The sequence below is a fragment of the Astatotilapia calliptera genome, chromosome 20, assembly GCF_964374335.1.
Source record: "Astatotilapia calliptera chromosome 20, fAstCal68.1, whole genome shotgun sequence".
Taxonomy (NCBI): Eukaryota; Metazoa; Chordata; class Actinopteri; order Cichliformes; family Cichlidae; genus Astatotilapia; species Astatotilapia calliptera.
This window is the reverse complement of record NC_137441.1, coordinates 25,283,031-25,305,635: the sequence shown is the minus strand read 5'-3', so window position 1 is coordinate 25,305,635 and position 22,605 is coordinate 25,283,031. Positions and strand designations below refer to the sequence as shown.

Below are 22,605 nucleotides of genomic sequence, written 5' to 3'. Positions count from 1 at the left end.
TTCATAGTCAAATATCAAACTCACCTTCTGTCTATCTGTCTGCAGACTCGTCCCCGAGCAGCAGCAGCACTCCAGTCTCTGGCTGTAGCTCTCCTAACGACAGTCTGCCTAATGAGAATGGACTGCTGCCATCTGCAGGCGGCCTCTCACATGAGGTTTGACAAGAAACACACACACACAGTGCTGTTGAGTCCTCTCAGTTTTACTGTATTAACTCTATCTAAGTTGACGTAATGATATTAAGTTATTTTCACACTTGTTTTAGTAAAATAGTAAAACAGGCATTTTGAGCAGGGTTAAAAAGTTGTTTTCCATGCATTGGCTGCTGCTGAGATGCTGGGTAATGATATGTTTAAATCCATAAGAGTATGGGAACACTGTTTGTCAGCTGTTTATACATAATTCATTTAATCATCAAAGTCAAAACAAAGCAACCTCTGTCACACCTGCTGCGAATGTCTGACTCATGATTTCCCAGTGTAGAGGCAGCTAGAGACAAAACATTAGCTTAGGTTTCATTAGACCATGCTGGTGTAGAGTAGCTCAAAACAGACTGAAATTATTCTAAATAATAACATTTTCAGTTATTATTAACAGTAGAAAATGTTAGACAGTATACCAGCTTTGGTTTAAAATGTGAAAATCAGTTTGTTTGTTTTTTTCACATATGGTGTAGATTAGGAAAGTTTATTTTCATCAGCACAGTTTCAGTTGGATTTCAATTTTACATCATGTTTATGTTTGGTATTCTCAGGCCCAGAAACTGCTGCTCAGAGATGGTACTCTAGCTAACTTCACCATCCAGAGTCCCTCCACCCTGCCCACCATCACACTGGGACTACCGGCTAACTCGAGGGTAAAAACTGAACTCATTTCTTACCTCTGCCAAGAAGGTTATGTTTCTGGTAGCGTTTATGTGTGTGTGTGCGTGTCATTTTGTCATTCTGTCTGTAAACGCGACATCTCGAAAGCTTTTGGATGAATTCTGACTGAACTTTTTAGGGGTGTAGAGCAGTTTCATGTTAAACATCTGTTCAAGGTCAACTTGATTATTTGTTAATCAAAAAGTGACAAAAAGCCTTATAACATAGAAACTGTGATTGAAGTTTTAAATATCGTGACACATTTGACCTCTGACCTCACAATAGATTGATATGAAGGTGAAAAGTCATAATGCGATATAGAGCTATTTAAAACTATGTTTCTTAATTTCCTTGTGTGGGTGGGTTAGGGTTGGCTGTAGCTCAGGCGATGGAACTAATCTACTACTGGTAAGGTTCATGCTTTAATCCCTGGCTGCTCCAGACTGCTTGCCAAAGTATCCTTGGGCAAAATACTGAACCACATGTTGCTCTCTGATGCATCCATCAGAGTGTCGATGTGTGTGACTGTTAGCTAGAAAGCATAGGAAAAAAAGTGGTTTTATGATTGGATGTGAAGGGGTGACTAAATCATGTTGTAGGTAGGAGTAGAAAAGCACTACATGAGAACCACTCCAGTTACCAGTTTGTATTGACAACATACAGGCATACAGGGAATGTTATATAAGGATTCTAAATATCATATTAATTATTATGACTTTGTTATGTACATTAAGGTAAAAAAATTAATGTACACTGTTTCTGAATAAGGTTTTTTTTCCTTTGCTATTTATTGCTAAACATTAAAAAAAAAACTTAACAGTAAAATGAATGCTATATATTTACTATATCCCAATATATTATAAACCGTATATTAAAAAGGATTTCAGCAAGGCAAATAACAAAAGCCTGTACTTTGTATTTGTTCTTATGGCACTCCAAACTTCTGAATGTAAAGAGAACAAAGAAAACAAAACAGATATATACAAAATACTTCACTGTGTCCTTGAAAGTAAAGGCTGCGCAGAGAGTGAGCTGATTTGGCGGAGGTTTGCACTATTAAATTTGTGTTATAATAAATTATCTAGACTCAAATCTGAGTGTTGAGATGACTGTGCAGTGCAGTCTGTAGTGTTACAATTAACCTAAGTCACATCACAGTGACTTCAAAATCTCTCTGAAGTGAATGAAATAATCTCTGTTTCACATATCCTGTTTTACAAAGGAAGTAAGTCAATTAAAGGAAGCTTGATTCTCAGGAGTTGCTGTTTCACTATGACCTGAAACTCTGGCTTTCTGACATTACAGCGTGATGAAATTAAAAGACACTTTAGGCGGTTATGTCACTTCCGCTTTACATCAGTGTCGTCAGAACTGATCAACACAGAAATGTTTGTCACAATGAAATGTGTGTTGTTATTTGTTGTCCTGTGAATTCATCCGTGTTGAACGTAAACTAGTGTGTTTGCTGTGACTACAAAGTTTTTTTCAACTGTGTGTGCAGACTGAAGGAGAGCTGTCCTCGCTGAAGGTCAGCCGAGTACCCGTGGTCACTGCCGGCGGCTCTTCAGTGTTCCTCCCCCTCAGCAGAGAAGATCAGGCAGGGCAGATGAACCCACACCTACCTGTCATCATCCTGGAGCCATCTGGACTGGTCCGCACTCCGCTACTCACCGGTGAGACTCTGCACTCATCCACAGTGTTGAGGCAAAAGCTCTGCAGTTCACAGTTGAAAAGTTTTCATTTTAATGTTATGTGTGATTTATTTGCTAAACTACATCAGCATTAAAACAGAAGCACAACGCTGCAAAATATGCACATCCATGGTATTGACAGTTGTGTAACCCTGTTATTAGTTTTAGTGAATGAAATGTTACAGCACCACCTGGTGGTTACATTGGGAATGCACTTTTGTTGACTTTCAGACTATTTTTAATCTCTCACCTTTTTTGTGTGCTTCATTTGAGTAACTTTTCTTTCTTTTCATTTTGTTTGAACGTATGTCTTTGCTTTCACGCAAGTGAATTTCCTCTTTATCACCCTGTCTCTTGGCAGTTCAAGGCCTAGACTCCGTTCCGCTTCAGTTTGCGCAGCCGTTGGACCACCTGTCTGCTGGAGGTGCTCAATCACACAAGCCCCTGAGCAGAGCACGCTCAGAACCCCTTCCTCAGAGTCCCCACGCGCTTCACACACATCTCCTACAACAACAGCACAACACACAACTACTGGAGAGGCTCAAACAGCAGACACACCTGGGCAAGGTAGGAATACATGTGCACCTTTCATTGCTGTTTGAGATCATACATGATCTCCTCTTTGCCACATTTGCATCAAGACTGATAAAACTGGCTGCCTGTAACCTTTTAAACATGATTAAAGGTACACCCAGGTTTGTCATTAAGGGGGGTGTGGGGGAGGCTGAGCCTTTCTTGAGATTGTTTTATTAAGCCTCTTGTCACAGCTCATTGCCCTTCACTCGTTAAATTCACTTTACCTGCGACATCAGCCATTCTGAGCCATTCTTTTTTTTTTTTCTCTCTTTTTAATGGATTAAAGTGAACTGAACACAGATTCACAAACATTTTTTACTTTTAAATCCATCTTTAACGTGTGTATGTCCATGTACAGCTGATGTCCAAGTCCAGTGAGAAGCCCAGATTGCATCAGATACCTTCTGAGGATATGGACTCAGAGGACGGTGGCGGGACGTCACCCACGGAGCCAGCCTATCACAGCAGAGGGCGGTCAGAGTCGCTGAGGGAAGTGGAGCCATCAGCATCCAAGACACAAGAGGAGCAGATGAACCTGCAGCATGCCCTCATACTTAATCAGGTTTGGAAACATAGACTACCTTCAAACACACACACACTCTTGTACAAACACAAACAGGTAGTTGGGTAAAACACAACTGTGGAAATTTTTTCTTCATCATCCAGTCCTGTAGATGGCAGCCTAACACTGGCATCTGCATATTTCATATTAGTAGCAACTGAACATTTTTCTTTGTGTAATTTAACTTTTTCTCCTTTTTATTCTTTTATTATTGATAACTATAGACTGTATATCTGATTTATCTATGTTCCCTATCAATTTCTCCCACTAGTCGTTGCTATGGGAACAGCAGAAGCAGCTGCAGCAGCTCCACCGACAAATGGAGACCCTGGCAGTACCTGTGTTGCGTGGAGGCGGCGGGGCCGTTGGTGGCTTGGGCGTCCATCGCCCCGTGTTCCGTACGCAGTCTTCCCCAGCCTCCACCTCTCTCACTCTGCCAGAGAAAACCCTCAGTCTGCCTGCACAAGACACCAGCAGCAAGCCACGCTTCACCACTGGTGAGTCACAGTGTTCTAATGCATATAGCACCTTCTGTGTACAAATTTTTATTATTTTTAGGCTGGGGCTGTATAACATGTCAGATCTATCAAACAGTTGACAGGGTTTTTCCAGATGGTTTCACAAATTATGTGCTGTAATAGCTGGTCTACTCACGAGAGTTAGTTGTGTTTTATTAAATGTAAATCTTTATATTGATATGTTGACAAAAATCATAAGTGAGGAGCATGCTCAGTTAATAGTGGTTAATCTGCAACAGTGGGTGTGTGATTATTGGTGGCAGTTCTTATCAAAATGGCCATCTCGACTAACATGTTGTTATTAATCCTTTTTTTGTACACAGGCCTCGTCTATGACTCTCAAATGCTGAAACACCAGTGTACCTGTGGAGATAACAGCAGTCACCCAGAGCATGCTGGGAGGATACAGAGCATCTGGTCCCGACTACAGGAGAGAGGCCTGAAGGGACAGTGCGAGGTATGACACAGGACGGACGGACACACACACACACACACACACACACACACACACACACACACACACACACACACACACACACACACACAGGATATGGTTAGTCAGGTATCATTATTGTTATTAATAAGATATTGATTTCGAATGTATCATCATTTTATGCATGTTATGCTCGTCTTGCAGAGTATCCGCGGCCGTAAAGCCACTCTGGAGGAGCTGCAGTCCGTCCACACGGAGCGTCACGTGTTGCTATATGGCACCAACCCGCTCAACAGGCTCAAACTGGATAACCGCAAACTGGCTGGTACGCTTCACCTCATATTGATTGTGTTTAGAATCATCAAAGAGTAATTTCAAGGGTTTTAGAGTGAAAGAAATTATACTTTTATCCACAAAACGTCCTTTGAATTCAATCCCTGCCAAATGAGTTCATGCAGTGCTGATTATGCCTATCAGAACCAGTCAGATCTCTCTGTATTTGGCAGCGTACTTGGGTTTTAAATCGAGTGATGACAAAATGGATTAATTTTATTCAAACCAGTAAAGGCTGGTTTGACAGAGCTGAAGAGAGATGATCAACAATAGCAGTGAAGACAGAGTTTGTTAGGAGCTGCTTGGAGGCATCAGCAGTGGAAAAATGGTGGAAAGATTTTAAAGAAATTAAGAATATTAAATGAAGATCAGGCATGTATAAGTCTTTTGAGGGATTAAACTGTTAAAAATCTAATGGCAGGGACAAAAACAGTTTATCATCAAAAACAAGTTTTCAGTTCTGCAGTTATTCTCACTGCCAGATGGGGGAGACAAACACTCTGCACTTCTCTTTAAATATTTATATGAAATAAATGTGTTTTGGAAGCGTGTATTTGTGTATGCTGTCTTATACACAAAAATGACATTTATGGCATTATGATAGCTTAATCACAATATGCCTGATTCCTCATGACATAAAAGGATTATACAAGCTTAAAAAACAAAACAATTACTTCTAATAAATGTATGAATGCACAATAAAAATGTATATTTCTCTTTGATTTTCAGGGATCCTGTCTCAAAGGATGTTTGTGATGTTACCATGCGGCGGTGTAGGGGTAAGAAAAACCAACAATACACACCAAGACTTAATGAATGCCGTAGAAAATGCCACAATCGCTGAAATAATGAAAGTCAACACTGTTTCAAAGAAAAGCAGCAAAGACACGAATATTACAAAACAGACAGAAATAAAGAGAATATATTAGAGTGGAAAAGAGACCTGGCTCAGCCCTGCGCTAACATTTGCCTGACAGTCCAAGTCGAACCATGACAACTCAGACTAATGAGAACAACATGTCCAGGACCCGGGATGAAAGGAATGCCTTAGATTTCATCGTCTGAGCCAAATGCAGTTATGCCAGGTTGCGAACAAACAGAGGAGAGAGAAAAAAGCCAATGGAAAGAAAAATGACTTGTAAATATAGATCTGTGTTAACATGGGAGAGAAAAGTGACATGTTTACTCTCGAGTCACATTAGTGCAGGAGATTCTGTTTTAAAAGATTATTATTATGAGATTATTTCAGCAGCAGCGACATAAACTGTGTAGTTTTTAATGCTTCCTTCAATGCATACTGATCATTTGTATTTTTGGATCGGCAGGTTGATAATGACACCATTTGGAATGAGTCGCACACCTCCACGGCGTCACGTCTGGCAGCAGGAAGTGTCGTGGAGCTGGCGTTCAGAGTGGCCAAAGGAGAACTAAAGGTGAGACTCAAAACTCTGCAGTCATCTAACGCTGTGTGAAAGAGACAGACCACAGATGGACAGGCTAGTTTCAGACATGTAGTTTTGTTTGCAAAACTACATGTCGGAAACTACTAGTTTCCGACATGTAGTCACCTGCGGCAATTGCAGTAAAGCACTTTATTTGGAACCACTGAGCTACTGAATGGACCGAGTTTAAAGTTGGCATTCATCGTTAGCTGTCGGTGGTAACGATCAATAAAGTTGACGTTTCTAAGCAGCTATAATATGATGTAATGTGTAGCTGTCATGATGTCAGTAAGTTGAACAACTGCTTCACCAAAAACTGCACAGCACCTTCTGAGAAACAGTATTTTAAAAACATGTAGTACAGTAAGTGTATTTATGACTTATTTAATGCTCCTCAGGCTCTGAGCTGTGGGCCAAAACAAATTAGAGAAACTAACTTGTTTTCGAGGAGGTTATATCCACCATGGCGGTGCTTTGTTTCTACGAGTAAACTAGTAGACTAGAACTGAGCAGAGAAGCGTTTCTCAGCAGAAGCCACTTCAAAGGTGATGGGTTTCAAAAAAGGGCTTTTCTGTTATATTATGGCCTTAATTGTCTTTCTTTTCCTCGTTGCACTCAAAATTTGGGATGAAAGACTTTTTTTGTTGTAAAAACATGATTGGTTTAATAAAAAAAGATGAAATAGCAGGTTGACCTAAAAGGTTTTTTGTTAAAAACCCAACCAAACGAGCATGAAACAAATGTGTGAAACGAGCAGGTCAAGTACAGTGTTAAAAACAGTAAAGCAGCATCCTGGCGTTCAGCTCCATAAACTGTGCATGCTACATTCAGTGCATATTATGCATGCGCTTTACACACATAATTAGTATTAATATAATAATGTTGTTCTTATGCCTGCACCTGTGCTTATGTTCTAATATACCGCATCAGTGTATTGCACTGGTATAGTAGAGCTAGCTAACAAAGCTAGATGTTACACTTAAATAGTACAAACTGCCAAAATTATAACATTTGTTGGGATTAAAAATGATCTATTAAGAGATCAGAAAGCTACTTCACTCCTATAAATGCAAAGAGCACTGATGTAAACCATCCTTCCTTACGTGACCTCTATCAGTTAGCTTGAGCCTAGCAGGGTTTTTGACAGTAGCATTGTACCTTTTTGGGCACGCGTGAGTCTTTAGTCTTGTGTGCCAAAGATCGTAGGTTCTGAACAGCTCTGTTAAAGTTTACCATGTCACAATGCTAATTAGTGGCATCTATCTCTTCTTTGCAGAATGGCTTTGCTGTTGTCAGACCACCAGGGCATCATGCAGACCCCTCCAATCCCATGTAAGTGTGTGTTTGTGTGTGAGTCATAGTTGGTTTTCCTGTTCTTACTGCGCTGTCAGCACGTCCTCTGTGGATGATTGTGAAAGAGGAAAAAAAACTGACAGAATATAATATTTTTGTGGTGGGGGTTTGTTTACACGATGTTCTTTTCTTTTTTTAATTTAATTTTTTAAGCAATATTTGTGCATCAATAACTTTTGCAGGACTCTTTACCCTGTTAAAGAGTAAATATAGTTTGTCTGATTGTATGCTAGGGACAATTTTCATGGTTCAGAATGATTTGGAGACCAGTCGGATACCTTCTTTTAAACATTTGTATTAGTACTGAACACCTTGCATGTCTCTGAAACCAAGAATAAGGAAATGGCAAAAGTCAAAATCACACAGGTCTTTTCATTAACCAATTACCTTTACTTTTTTGTCAGTTAAAGATTAAAGTCTTTATATTCTTTGTCTTTAAACATTGGCTCTGTCTCTGTCTTTCAGGGGTTTCTGTTACTTCAATTCTGTAGCTATAGCTGCTAAACAGCTCCAACACAAGCTCAGCGTCAGCAAGATCCTCATTGTCGACTGGGTAAGACTTCCTGTTAACTGTGGCCTCATTTTACTGTGTGATACCCATCCCCTTAGAACATGACTGTGGCAACTATTGTGCTAAAGTAATCTCTCCTCATCGCCGTGGCTAGGACGTTCACCATGGTAATGGCACGGAGGAAGTATTTTACAACGACCCCAGTGTTCTCTACATCTCACTTCATCGTTATGACGACGGAAACTTCTTCCCCGGCAGTGGGTCTCCCGCTGAGGTAGGTGACATCCAGGACTGTTTGCTTCCCTTTTGAGAGAGTAATGCTATCAGAGAAGAATGACATCAATTGTCTTTGTTATTTGGCGTTTAGGTTGGATCTGGAGCTGGTGAGGGCTTTAATGTGAATGTGGCGTGGACAGGAGGACTGGACCCACCCATGGGAGATGCTGAATACCTCGCTGCATTCAGGTAGAGCCAACTCTGGCTGCGTTTACAGCACAGTGCAGCTAAATGGGTGACAAATTAAAATATAGTGATGGAAACCTCCCTGAAATATTTCTCTTAAATGTTCAGTTGGGTTGAATGAAGGTTGCCTTGTTGAATAAGATACATGATTCACATCATTACTTTCCATTGGCCTCTTGCGCCATCCATGGAAATATCTGCGTTCGCCATGCTTTATTACACAGAGTTCTTTATTCGTTAGCTTTTTCATGGAGACTGGAAATATATCAAAGTGTAGAAAGAATGAACATTTATAGGTATTTTCTCTTTTCCTGTATGACAGTAGTTTTGATTGATAAGGACAGTGTCATTTAGCACAAGTGTAATCAGTAGATTTCTCCCATTTCCTCTAAACTGAGCCACAACTGAAACACTGAAGTCGATCAGAGACTCAGCTCCCCGCTACCTCTGACGTACTTCTTGCGTAATTAATAATCCTTGTCATTTGGAGAGCATGTGTCTAGCCCTCCCTGTTTCCAATAACTTCAGATGGTTTACAGTAAATGGTCTCCAGGTCTTGTGTTTGACAGATTGCAAACCGTTACTTCCTGCTGGTGGGTTGGATAATTGTCATCGGTGGGAGTTTAGCACCAATAAAGTTTCAGTCTTGTGGGCTCTTTGGTTGTCTGGTGCTTCCAAGCCCCAAGGAAACACTGGCAACCATGTGGTTACTGGAAAAGAGGCACAGTGGTGAGCTCAAAGACATAAGTGGGGGAACTCTGCATATATGCATGTCCACAAATGTTTAAACCCAAACACGTAAGATCAAACATATTCAAGTACGTATCAGGTGGATCGGTCATAATCCGGAAACTCAGGAAATGACAAAATAGCCGTGCGCCTTCAACAGTGATCTGCCAAAATATTTAGTTCTGACTGTTTACTCCCCATAATACACAAGCTCACTCTGTGTGAGTTTTATTTATGCAGTGCTCCTTTAGTTCTAGAGCATTTCTAAAAGTGCTTGTTTTAGGACTGGCTCTTAGTTTTATTTGGATTTTTGGGTTTATCCGCACATTGATAGTCAGAGCATGTCTTATATTCCAAGGGCATATGGTGACAAAAATACTTCTGTGTCGAGTGTGAAGAGAAACATTACTGTAAGTTCAGTTTGAAATTTTGTTCCCTTTAAAGCCGGTGGATCTATTTTCTGATCATTTGTATTGAGGTTTGGTCCCTTGACTTCAGTGTTTTAATGCCGTCCCTAACATTCAGGACGCTTTTGATTATCTGGGATGTTTGTACCTTCTAGAGTAACATGATTAAAATACTGATCTCTTTTTTTCAGATTTAAAACAGACTTAGTTCTTTAAAAAAATATGATCACTAACAAAATTAAATTGAAAGGGTCTCTAAAGTAATCAGATCTTACTTGAGAGGAGCGCGCTGACTCATCTGCAGTGGACACAGTGAAATTGCTTCAGAGTATCATCTTTAGTACATAACACAGATCTGGACCTAATAGAACTTCTAAGTAATTTTCTGTTTTTCACTCTGCCTGGAGCCCCATGAGGACAAAAGATCACGACATCAAAGCTTTCTCAGATAATTGCCTTCTCAGTTATTCAAAATAATACTGATGCTAATATGTGAGCTTTTCGTATATAAGTTGCAAAACTTCAGAAACTCACATTTCTTCCACGTGCAGTGAAGTATGGTACACCGATTTTGAGACCCACCCATTCAACACCACTGTAGATTTACTACATATTTGAATTATTCTTATTGTGAAAAAAGTAGATCTTTATTTAGAACGTCAGGCTAATCGAATCAGCCTGCACGTCTTAAATGTAGCCGTGAGCTCATTTTTCTGACAGTGTTCAGAATAAATAAATAACTGTGCTGGATTTCCTGATGAGGATTAGCTGGAAGTATTTTTTTAGCTATTTTGAAAGCAAATGTTTATAATTCTATTATGGTTAGCCTGTAGGTCAACATAATCCCTGTTTAAGCCCTAATGGGGAGGTGCTTTGCCTGAAAAACTTTTTAAAAACCCCAACTCCCTCACCACTCAGCCACCCAGCATTTAAAGCGCTATGAATGCGCTTTGTAATTAATAAAGTTTTTTTTTTGAAAGCATCGAAGGGTTTGTGGAAAAATACAAAGTGCCGGCGCTGTTTAATAGAATCCATTTTATGAGTTAAGTTTGCAAGCGCTTAGCTGCAGAGGGGGAGCTTTGTTGTATTTTCACCTTATCCCTCACTCACCCTCCCCACCCTTAAGTTTTCCATCACCCCAACCCTCACCCACCACCACCCAGCACACATTCTCGCCCTCTTCCTGTCCTCCCTTGATTGATCTTTAATAACCGTCCCCTCCTCTCCCCAATCCTGCCCTCCCCTCCTTTCTTCCATCTTTCCATTAGTTTGTCTGCAATCTCTCTCTCTGGGGGGACCGTGGCAGCTTTAATGGCTCTACAGGGGAGGTGGGGTTGGGTTTTGCGGTCAGGCGTGTGGGGATGAGTGAGGAGTGTGCGCACGCTTTTGATTCATATCTGCATCGGTGTGATAAAGCTGAGGCCTGCTTTATGAATTACAATTTTTGGACGAATCAAAGCACCGCTGATGTGCGTTTGCATCAGTGCACGTGCGTGTTTGCACGTGCACGCTCATTTTGGAATGTGTTTGTTTTATCTCGGCGACCTTATTTCTCTCTATGAGCTCATGTTGTCCATCTGCACGCAGTCATGTCAGCAGCATGCATTTGGATATGTGCGCCTCTGTGTCTGTGTGTGCGTGTGCTTGAAGGGGGAAGGAGGGGAGGTCTCCAAAGTCCCCAGGCAGAATAATGAAGGTAAATGGATCCCAGATGGACTGTTTTTCCTCTTTTTCCCTGTGTTGTCAATGACGTGAGGAGAGTGACAAGCCTCTAATGGGAAACAGACTCGCACGCTGCAGCTTTGAACTTCTCGCCGACAGCATCGAGTCGAGCTTCTCCCCGTCTCCGGACAGTACTACTTTCTTCCCTAACAACAAGAGCATTAAGGACAATTTCATCTATTGGAAATCCACAAAGAAGTTAGCGAGTATAAGAGCTGACAAAACAACAATATGACTTTGTTGAGCTGGCTTGTGTTCCTCGAGCTCTGCAGCTTCTCCCACAGAGGAAACAATAGTTCTTTGTCAGCTGTGCTCGGGCTGCTGAGTCTGGGATCAGCCAGTACGTCGTTTCACTTGTCATGTTAATGACTTCTTTAGATTTAATGGTAAATATTTGTCTTGTGTCCAGTTTGGACATGCCCAGTTGTGTTTGAAAACGGCTATATTTCACTGAATGCTAGGGCCGGTCTTCATAAGCACCCTAATGAAATGAATCCACACCGAAGTGCTTCTGTCAGCAGTTTATTTAAACATTGAATCAACAGAGATGGAGACTACAGCTGGTTCTTCTTTGCTTTTCATCACTTTGTGTCCTGTTAGTGCAACTTAACTTCCCCCACGATGTTTCAGTGGTGATGTCAATATATCGTTTTTTTTGTTTTGTTTTTCACGTTCATTTTGTGTTAATTTTGTCAATGGTGTTGATTTTTCAAATCAATCAGTGACTCAGTTTCCTGTTGAACTTTATAATTAAGGCTCAAATGTGCACATCAGAATCTATTGTCCTATTCCTCGACAGCAATGTGTTTCTAACAACTGTAGGCGCATGTTACAGCCAGGAAAATGACACAAAAGTACAAAACACACAAGATATTTGAGTAAAATTACACACTCCTTTGAAGACTGTATTGGAAACCAGCAGAGTCCCCTACAACCATCCCTTCCCAGTCCCTTGAAGTCATTATGAACTCTGTGTGTTCATACAGGTCTGTGGTGATGCCGATCGCTCAGGAGTTCTCTCCGGATGTAGTTCTGGTGTCAGCCGGGTTTGACGCCGCCGAGGGAAACCCCGCTCCTCTAGGAGGCTACAAGGTCTCGGCCAAATGTAAGAACAGTTTCCCACCGCAGACTGCACTTGGCCTTAACTTTTGTCTTATTTGTAGCAGGAGACAGTGAAACTTTCTGTTAAGACCCTGAGTGTCTCAAGATATTTGAGTTTCTTGAAGCTCATGTTTAGCATGAACAAAAGAGCAGGATTCAAGTTCCTTCTACTGTGTCTTGCTTCACTGCTGATATTACCATAATTACAGTAATTAGTAATTGGTATGTTGCTGTGGGAGGATCTACGGATGAAAATATGCATTTGTTTTTGGAGACTATTGGAAATTGCAACAGTTCACCTGCTAAGCTTTGTTGTCATTTAATGTTAACAACTCTGTGTGCGTGTTTGTGTTCGCCGCAGGTTTTGGTTTCCTGACCCGTCAGCTGATGTCTCTAGCAGGAGGCCGTCTGGTTTTGGCCCTTGAGGGAGGTCACGACCTCACAGCAATCTGTGACGCATCTGAAGCCTGTGTCAGTTCACTCTTGGGCATACAGGTATGACTAATGGAGTTCTTTACTAGTGTTTGTTTGTTTTTTTGGTTTTTTTTTTACAGTTAGCTGGAGCACAGTGTCCCATTTTTTTACTACAGTTAGAGGGACTTGGTAGGGACAGTGTATCTCGGAGTTCGTTATTCTTTCATTCTTTCAAGTGTCACTCGTCACATCATGGATCAGCTACCACAATGTGCTCACTGAAGTGGTGCTTCCATTTCAATAAACATAGTGCCAAGTTTTGACAGAATTGATCACAGTCCTACTTTACCAGCAGATGATCAGTGCTGAAATTCTTTCCAGGGTCAGTTGAATTCTGGTTTATTGTCAGGATGTTAAGACTATTTTTAAAGGTCTTGCAAAACAGGCAGGCTAATGAAACATTCTCTGTTTAACCAGTTTGTGCATGTGTAAGCTTCAAATGAAAAATAAATAATGTCTTTTCAATTTGTAGAAATTAAATGATACTGTCGTAGCCATTTTGGTTCTAAAGATGGTGTTTTGTTGTGTGTTTGTCCTGTAGGAACCGCTGCCGGAAGATGTCCTCCTCCAGAAGCCCAACGCTAACGCAGTCCGCTCCCTACAAACTGTCATACAGATACAAAGTGAGCAGCGCTTATGTTTCATCCTCTTCTCTGCATTTTTATTTCAGTTGTAATCAACACTTAACCAGTGGATATGATGTCAAAACTACAACGTCTAAATTCGCTTGACATTTTTGTTACGTCTTGTGTGTTTGCAGGTCAGTACTGGCAGAGTGTGAAGGCCTACAGTGGATCAGTGGGTCTGTCATACATGGCTGCTCAGAGCAGAGACTGTGAGGAAACGGATGCTGTCAAGGCTTTGGCCTCGCTCTCTGTTGGAGTTCTTTCAAGCAAGAGGTACAGTGCATGGATACAAACACACACAGTCAAAAATCCCACTTCCTTCCTTTATATTGATGCAAACTCTCCCAGGTCTCTGCTCACATGTGCTTTTCACACTTCCCTCCAGCCTCCCTGATGAGCCAATGGAACATGACAGCGACTCCATGTAGGAAAACCCAACCAATCACCTCGCAGAACGTTCAGAAGCCTCAGATCTCCCGTGTTATCATATGAACATGAAGGGGACACATATTTTCAAAGCCACTGAGCCCCGACCTTCTTCACACATACGCAGGCCAACTGAGACACAATGCTGAACCTCTACAGACCCGCCGTTTTGAGCACCTCAACCACTCAGCTGAAGCCAGCAGCTGAGTAACCTTCTGAAACCTCACCAAAGAGCAATACAAGTTGATTTCAATAGTCTTCTCATGTCTTCTTACTGACATTGGACCGTGTGTGTGTGCGTATTGTCAGGGCCACAGCCCTGTTACCACAAACCTTTGAGGATCAGACCAAAAATCAGAAGTGGACTTGAGCTCTGATTCCTCTTTGAGCACCAGCAGCTGTTTTTGGTGCCTTACCTTTGCCTTAATACCAACATCAGAGGGAAACTTCAGATCATAAATTCTTTCTGCCACATTGCTTCTCATATCAGACTCGAACTGAGTGGGATGAAAAACAATGCAGAACAAAACTACTGTATACCATCAGGTAAAGGCGTATATGCTTGATGGACACGATGCAAACGTAGCACCATGAAGAAGTGGCCCCATCATTAAGAAACAAGATTTAAAAAAAAGAGAGACCTAGTTGCTGCGTCTGCTATAATGATGTCATTACCTACAATTTAACCACTAGAAGAAGACGACAAAGCAAAGAAGAGGAAACAAAGACACAAAACAAAGAAAGAACGGGCAGTTCTTCATTGTTTTATTGCACTGTTCATTCCATAATGTGAACCATGAGAAATTCCAAAGCTCTGGGAAAGAAAAAAACAAACTTCTCCTCTCTGTAGATAATTGAAAGGTTTTTTGAAGATTTGGATGAAATGTTGTTTGCTATCTTTTTCCCACTCTTCATCTGAGATGTCTTAAATGTTCTCTGACTGACTGTGGACACGTCTGGGCTGAAATACTGTAGAGTTTAATTCATCTGAAAGTAGGCAATATTTTCAAAGCAGAATTATTATTTACTGCTGTTCAGTGTCTTACATTCATGTGCATTTAAAAGCCTACACACACACACACACACACACACACACACACACACACACACACACACACACACACACACACAGCAATGACAAACTATCGATGTACCACTAGTATTCAATACTGTGTATTATTGTTTATATTTGAGACTAAAGGAGTGTTCATTCCACCGTGGCACCACTGAGGACCACTGTATTGTTCTATTGTAGTAGCAATACTGTTAATGCACTTAAAGGACATCACCCAAAGAAAATTGCCTTAAAACAGCCTGCACTTGGTGATGGGACTGTGTTGAAGCACTGCAAAGGACCAGTATGGATACTGCTCCCGCAGCGACTTGACTTTTGTAAAACAACGTTTAAACCTGTGGATTTAGATGAACATCACATATGCAGTCTTTTTGTAAATTGTTTGATTTGGTTAATGAGTACAGTGACTTGTTTTTTTTTTTTGTTGAATATTTAGGTCATTATCTATAATCCATCACAGCCTAATTAAGGAAATGAATGCTATGTTGAATTGAACTTCATTGTGAGAATCTTTTCATTCAAACTGTTATCATGCAATCAGCCTAGACAACGCTACAACACGTCAGTCCATCATCTAAGCTGATGTTTGTAATTTAATTGACATGTTGTCAATCATTTGACGTTTGTTTTTTTGGGGGGGTTGGACCACCCTCTTAAAGAAGCATATAAAGGGCTCGGCATTCCAAACAGTCAAAGTCCAAGACTGTATTTCTTCGTTTTTCTTCTAGGTTATTTTGTAGCAAAATCTAGTTTGTTAAAGTATTTTTTTTTTCCCATCATATGAGGTTTGACCAGTTTCACATTTTGATGACCAGTACTAATGTTTTTAGTTGAGCTTTTGAAGGTAAAGTGTAAAGTTCAGACCTCTGTTAACAGCGAATAACTACTAGAATTCTTAACTGATCAGTGCAGTCACTCTTTAGCTTTGTCTAAAAGTTTTCTTTGGTTTTTTTTACATCCATGATTTGATTGATTGAGCAGCACAATTAGATTTTTTGTATTCCATGATTTTGATGTTTATAAATAACAAAGAATCATTTTTTAAAATCCGGGTAAAATAAACTTTAAGCATTTGTTTTAATCAGACCCTGGGTACACTCTGCCCGACAGGAGGCCTCGGAGCTTTTACCTTAAACAAAAATTACAGTGGACACCAAAATGTATTTTTTTTTCCTTTTTTAAATTTTTTTATTATCCCAATGTTGCTGCAGTACACGTGTATCTCAACAGGAATTATTGAGAAAATGTTGCACGGAGGATCGTTGTTCTCCGATAAATGCAGCTGGTATGTCTTTCTTGTAGAGTACCAGAGTATTCTCGACAGCAAAGTGGCAGCATTGAAACGCGATGCTGCGTCTTTCTTAAAAGAAAGTAAAGTATGAAGTCAACGTTATCTGACGTGTGTGTGTGTGTGAGAGAGAGAGTGTGTGTTGTTATTGCATGCACACTAGTACATAATGTGCATGGATTTGCAAGTGTTAAACTGCTTGTCTGTGATTCTGTAAATGACCTCTCTTGTATTATACTCGTGTTTTTGGTCTTATGTAGAGGCCAGTATTGCCTCCGCTCTTAATTCCCTTTATTACTTATGTAATTTGTACCTTCTTCTTAAAGAAAGACACTGTAAATAGTAACTCAAAGACCAAAATACACGTTGCACATGTGCCTTGATGCATTCAGTAGTATGTGTATTGGTAACTCTTAACTAACTGGACGTACAGTAACTCTGTATCTCTAAACATGACATTGAAATCTTTATTTCATACTATTCTTTATTATTTACTTATGTTATTTTCTTACATTTCCTACCATTTGTATGTATAGAAAGATTATCTATTTTGTACTTTTGTCTTTTCCTCTTGATTAAAAAATAATTTCCAGTATAAGCCCTTGATTTTTTCCGTGTCATTTTTTTCAGAAAGTTATTTTTTCTGCAGAAATTAACACTAATAGTATACACTAGACTGTGAAAACGAAAAGACCCATCGTAAGAAAGGAAAATACACCTATGACAAACAGAAATTATGAACATAATGGACTCATTTAGTCTGAGATCTGCTAGAACTGTTTATCCATTTAATACAAGTTTTAATAAGTGTATACATGCAATATCACTTTTGATAATATATATACTTTTGATAATAAAAGTAGCGTTTAGCTGACGGACCTGATTGCCCCCACTCAATCTGATGATTGCATTTCTAAAAGAAGTGCAGTAAATCTGAAATACTGTATATAAAAGGTGGACATTTCTAGGTCAGAAAAGTAAAAAAAATAATGGAAGTACCTTAAATTTGCATTCTTTCTAACAGTCAGCAGGGGGCAACTTAATGATGCTTAAGGCTCTTTTGTCTGCTAGGTCAGTAAACACTTTCCTTTAATTACAAAGGAAATGACAAACTACAGCATTCTGTTTGTTTTGTAACTTATTGTTTCCATTAGCGAGAAAAATGGGAGGATAAGTCAGGCTCTGCTATGCCATGTCAGTGTCGCTAACCTGTGAGGATGTAGTGTCGTAGCTGACAGCGAAAACGTGTCACTTGATAAGAGACATTTAAAAATACTAAATCACTTAGTTTCAAGTCCCACCTTTCAGATGGTTGTTATGGTTGGTAATTGATTGCTAATCAAACTTGCTAGCACTAGCTTAAAACTTAGGACTTCATCTGTTATCTGAATATCGTCACTTTTGCATCTATAAATCCAGCACGATGGCTGCTAACAAGCTAACACTAAAGATTAAAGTTGCTGGTGAGTGTATTTATGTTGTGTCAAAATCATTTGGGTTTATATTTTTCTGTAAACCACAGCACATCAGAAGCTGTAAATCGGGGAGCTACATATCTTAGCAGACAGATATCACAAGTCTTAAGATCACGTTATTCTTGTTTTATTTGGGAGCTTTGTCATCACTGGATAGTTTGCAATTCAGGGTTTTTGTACCGAAATTCTTCACTTAGTTTTATACTGTATGTTCCCTTGCGATCATAAAAATGAAAATAAAATACTCTTACATTGTGGTGCAAAAGCTTTATTCATTTAGTGTTTGTTAAATCATCAAGTTTCAAAACAGTAGCACAACTGAGATGATAAAGCTATAAGTTATTATTTAGGTCTAAACATACTATAAATATTTCCTGAGCACTTAATTGCACTTTAACATGTTTCTTTTGGGAAGAATTAAGTGTTCCTGACCGGGCAAAGGCACACAGACCTCGTTAAAAAACAGAAAGCAGGGGGAGGAAGGGAAAGGAAAGGAGACAGTTTAACAAGAGAGACAGGAGACAAGGAAGGCGTGGTGAGAGTATAAATCTGTGCACCAATCACTGAAAATAAGAACTTCAAGAAAGTTTTGCAGATAGTTTTATTTTTCAGGAGTTTTCTGCTTAGGATGCTTTACGAAGTCATACTGTGTCAGTATGTAAAGCATCACACTGTACACATTTCAAGTAATAAGTCATAAAAACAAAGCCTGATTTTAAAGTCTGAGAAGTGCACAAGAGATGGATACGCTAATGCTCTCTGAAATGAAAGCCTGGCTTCGACTACACAATCTTTTACAGCGACAGCTATAATATCAGCTTCTTTAAGGTACTACAGAAGGAAAGTGGTCAAAAAATGTTCTCGGTAAATGACGGCACTTTGTATGTATAGCTGATCCTCGTTTTCCCACATTACTCTGAAGCATGACATACAAAGTGCATACGCAGAAAGAAGAACAAGGAGCAGAACAGAGATTCAAAAGAAAGATCACAGTCACTTTATTCAGCAGCTGGTCAGACAAAGAAAGACATATTACTACTGTAACCACTTATACACATCAGCATTGGATGTTGCGTATATAAAGATAATTCAAAATTCCTGTTTCCAAGTAAGAATGGCAAAAGGCAGGATATAACTATATGTTATTCTTAGGCATCTCAAGCGAGAGATGAGTCACTTCCAGTTTCAATTTGATCCATAAATGAAAATTTAGAATACAACTTGAATTACATGACAACATAGAGAATAGGCAAGGCCATGCACTCATTTTAATGTTTGCATTTCACATAGAAATGCACAGGAGCTGCTTTTTCTCTGTTGGCCCACAACTGGATTCTTTCTAAATGTCAAGTGTCTTCTAACATGTCAGTGAAGTCTAGCCTTCAGAGACCGCACTGTGCTGACTGTGGGGCTCGGTAAACATCTCCATAAGTCTTTAAAAGAGCTGGAAACATTAGCTACCTCCCTGGGACGTTCTAATGATAGGTTGCCGGTCTTCATGTATTTTGGCAGTGAGGGATTGTCATGGATGTGCTTTGAAGCCAAACAGCATGTCAGTCCTGTTGTCTTGAAATAACTGTAAACCTTACACTTAATGTTCATTGCGTCTCACAAAACAAAAGCCTACAATATTAGAAAGAAAGGTATATCATTTGGTAATGATGTGGACTCCAATAGCATTTCCCTAGTGGAGCCAATGTATTGAAAAAAGTGTATTTTTTTAAGTGCATAGTTGCATGTGTGCACCTCTACATTTGTGTGTATAAATCAGCTCTCACCTCCTCCATCACTACCAGTGGTTTATGGGAGCCCAGCAGGGAGCCACATCAGCCTTCCCCTTTGATGGTGACACACATGATTCATGGCTTTCCGAGACCGTTTGTTTTCATTACGCCTCCTCGTCAGCTCGCTAGCTGTATCGCGGTTTCGTGCAACGCAAGCAAATTCGGGCCAGAACGAGAGGAAAGAACGTCAAGGGGAGAGGTTTTTTTGGCACTGAAAGAAACAAAGGGGCTAGGTTTTGGGATGGACAAGAAACTTAAGGCAGAGTGACGGACGGCCGTGGCTGCTTTTTTTTTTTTCTTCCAACTTTTGCTAAGGTTCAGAGGTAGTCAGGGATTCCTTAAATGTCAATGTTGGAAAACCAGGAGCTGAAAGCCCACGGAAAAGTCAAAATCCTGACAACTCTTGCAACATTCAGTATGGTGTTCGCAGTTCTTTCTTTCTTTTAAGTCCTCTGCTCTATAGATATTACACAAACCTTTATACACTTTCTACCTCAAGAAAGAAAGAAAGTTAAATAAAAAATGGCTCATTGTATGTAGACCTATGGTGATGATTATGTTACTGATAATAGTGATAATACTGATTTTATTTAAGGTGATAAAATCAGGGGTGATGGCAATGATGATGAAACCAGCTGTCATGCTTCAGTACCTGAGAGAGCTGGTGGGTCAGGGGGCTCCAGCAGAATTAGCTGTGCTGCTATGAAGCGTCAAAGACGATCGAGTCCTTAACCATCAGCTTGATGAAGCGAATGCATGTTGAATGAAAGCTTCCATTGTGATTCATGTAAACAAAATACACATGTTAAAAGAAAAAAAGAGAGAAAACAATCCCTAAATAAGCTAGCAGTCCCTGCTTGAACTCATTGCATTTGCATTCGTGAGCAGTGATAGCTGCTTTGGTAAAAGCAGATAAGTGGAATGACAATAATCCACGGTTACATCTCATAAGTTCATAACCAATCAAACAAATGCTCATGTGAAAGCTTCCTCTCATGAAGTGTTACGCTGTCTTTTCATTGAGGCAACCAGATCGCAACCGAGGTGTCAAGTAGTGTGAATCCACTAGTGAGCAGACACAGTTTGGACATCTCCTCAGCCCCTTTGCATCATACTTTTTAGGCTTCCAGACAAGGCTAGTGACCAGCAGACATGGTTGACCAGGCTCCCTCCATCCTCCAGACAGAGAAAGCATAGCTCAGTCTCTCATGGGCCAGGTAGTTACATCCTGCCAGCTTGGTGTCCATCTCATCACTCTGCAGAACCTGGTACAGAAAGTCAATGTAGCGTGACGCCAACTTAAGTGTCTGGATCTTGCTCAGTTTGTCAGACGGGAGCGTTGGGATTATTTTGCGCAACGAGGAAAAGGCTTCATTCAGAGATCGCGTCCGCTGGCGCTCCCGGATGTTGGCGATGACCCGCTGGCCGTGTGGGTCCTCGAGGCCGCTTGAAAGACCTTCAGGGCTGGGACCGGGCGCAGGAGAAAGGGAAAGCGGGTGATGCTGAGGACTCTTCTTGAGCTTTTTGGGGCCAGTAGGATTGTAGCTCTGAATGTCATCTACTGGCTTGACCTTGCCGTCGTCTGCCGACATGGTGGGTGTAATTGCGGAAATGTGATCCTCCATTTGGGCACCCATCTGCCGCTTACGCCCGGTGATCCCCGCCGTCGCAACCACAACAGGACAGGCGTTAGAAAGTGGTCGTTTGTTGTTCTCCTTGCTGGACACCACCCCTCCCTCAGGATGGTCATTTGAGTGTTCCTCCTCTCGCATGCTTGGCCACGTTCTTCTTCTATCTCCTGTCTTCTTTATTTCACTGTATCCTTCACTCTTATTTTGTCCAGTTTCCTTTAATGTCTCTCTCCACTCCTCCACCCGTAACAGCAGTTTCCCTCCCTTCCGATTGCTGCCGGGAACTCCCTCAGTACAGCCGCGGGTTTCTCTGATCTTCTGCTGGGTTCTTCTTCTTCGCCAACCAACTTTTCACATTGTCATATCCAGACATGCCAAACCAAAACACGTAAGTAATGAGTTCAGTTTTTCTGATCAGCTCTGTCGCGTTACATGTTAAAAATCTCTTCCCATACTCGCTGAGAGAACGCTGCATCAGCAAAGCTAGAACGTTCTCATGTCCCACTCCCACTGCAGCATGTGAAACAACAGCAAATCGAATCAGACTTTTTAAAGCGAAGGGAGCATGAAGCTTTCAGCTGCCCACCCATCTGACTCACTGATTGGTCCAAAGGTTTCTTTTTCTGGGGGACAGCTGAGCACAAGACAACAGAAAAAAATGAATTCTGACTGATTGGTCGGATCAAAGGATGAGGCGGAGACAAAGGTGTGCCATACAACCAAGTGAAACGAATCGCTCTGACGTTTCTGGTCCCAGAAGTTGCCCGAGTTTATAGGTTCCAGATTTCCTCTAAAGCAAGCCATTACCATCCCCCGCCTCTCGCAGACCGTTCTCTGTCGTCTCCTCTATAACAGTTCAGCACAGTCAACCATTGCCTTCAATATAATTAAAAACAAAAAAATTCATTAAAAAGAAGCTCCACCAATGTTTGTCTCTGATTATAAAGTTGAGCAAAGTTCAACTTAGATTTTTCTGCCCCTAGGTTGTTTTTTGTGCTTTACAAATAATGAAATGTGGTGATTTTTTAAACACATTCCAAGCAGATGGAGTAATAATTAAAACTTGGAGAAAAGAAAATTCAGCTAGTGTTGCGATTTTGGATGTATGCAATGATTAAAGGTG

At 40.6% G+C, this 22,605-nt stretch overlaps 2 protein-coding genes across 3 annotated transcripts in view; one reads left to right on the top strand and one right to left on the bottom strand.

Moving 5' to 3' along the window:
- hdac7a (histone deacetylase 7a) overlaps positions 1–17,190 on the top strand; it is a 56,666-nt gene extending 39,476 nt beyond the window's left edge. For both annotated transcript variants that reach the window (XM_026153494.2, XM_080295313.1), the window contains exons 8-26: positions 46–155; positions 755–856; positions 2,365–2,536; positions 2,916–3,121; positions 3,489–3,692; positions 3,964–4,189; positions 4,534–4,667; positions 4,848–4,968; positions 5,706–5,755; positions 6,302–6,409; positions 7,695–7,750; positions 8,237–8,324; positions 8,437–8,556; positions 8,650–8,747; positions 12,589–12,707; positions 13,065–13,198; positions 13,719–13,800; positions 13,938–14,076; positions 14,189–17,190. In XM_026153494.2, the coding sequence (XP_026009279.1) occupies positions 46–155; positions 755–856; positions 2,365–2,536; positions 2,916–3,121; positions 3,489–3,692; positions 3,964–4,189; positions 4,534–4,667; positions 4,848–4,968; positions 5,706–5,755; positions 6,302–6,409; positions 7,695–7,750; positions 8,237–8,324; positions 8,437–8,556; positions 8,650–8,747; positions 12,589–12,707; positions 13,065–13,198; positions 13,719–13,800; positions 13,938–14,076; positions 14,189–14,231 (2,312 nt within the window). In that variant the 3' untranslated portion in view covers positions 14,232–17,190. The remainder of the gene's footprint in view (positions 1–45; positions 156–754; positions 857–2,364; positions 2,537–2,915; positions 3,122–3,488; positions 3,693–3,963; positions 4,190–4,533; positions 4,668–4,847; positions 4,969–5,705; positions 5,756–6,301; positions 6,410–7,694; positions 7,751–8,236; positions 8,325–8,436; positions 8,557–8,649; positions 8,748–12,588; positions 12,708–13,064; positions 13,199–13,718; positions 13,801–13,937; positions 14,077–14,188) is intronic.
- Positions 17,191–19,041: 1,851 nt separating this feature from the next.
- Positions 19,042–22,388, bottom strand: LOC113014028 (twist-related protein 2-like). Its single transcript, XM_026155335.2, has one exon. It carries the CDS (start codon positions 21,621–21,623, stop codon positions 20,988–20,990), a length of 636 nt encoding a protein of 211 aa, XP_026011120.1. The 5' UTR covers positions 21,624–22,388; the 3' UTR covers positions 19,042–20,987.
- Between the last annotated feature and the right edge of the window lie 217 nt (positions 22,389–22,605).

Bases quoted from the DNA above. Each gene is read 5' to 3' on its own strand.
- LOC113014028 (XM_026155335.2), bottom strand. From the start codon at position 21,623: ATGCGAGAGGAGGAACACTCAAATGACCATCCTGAGGGAGGGGTGGTG.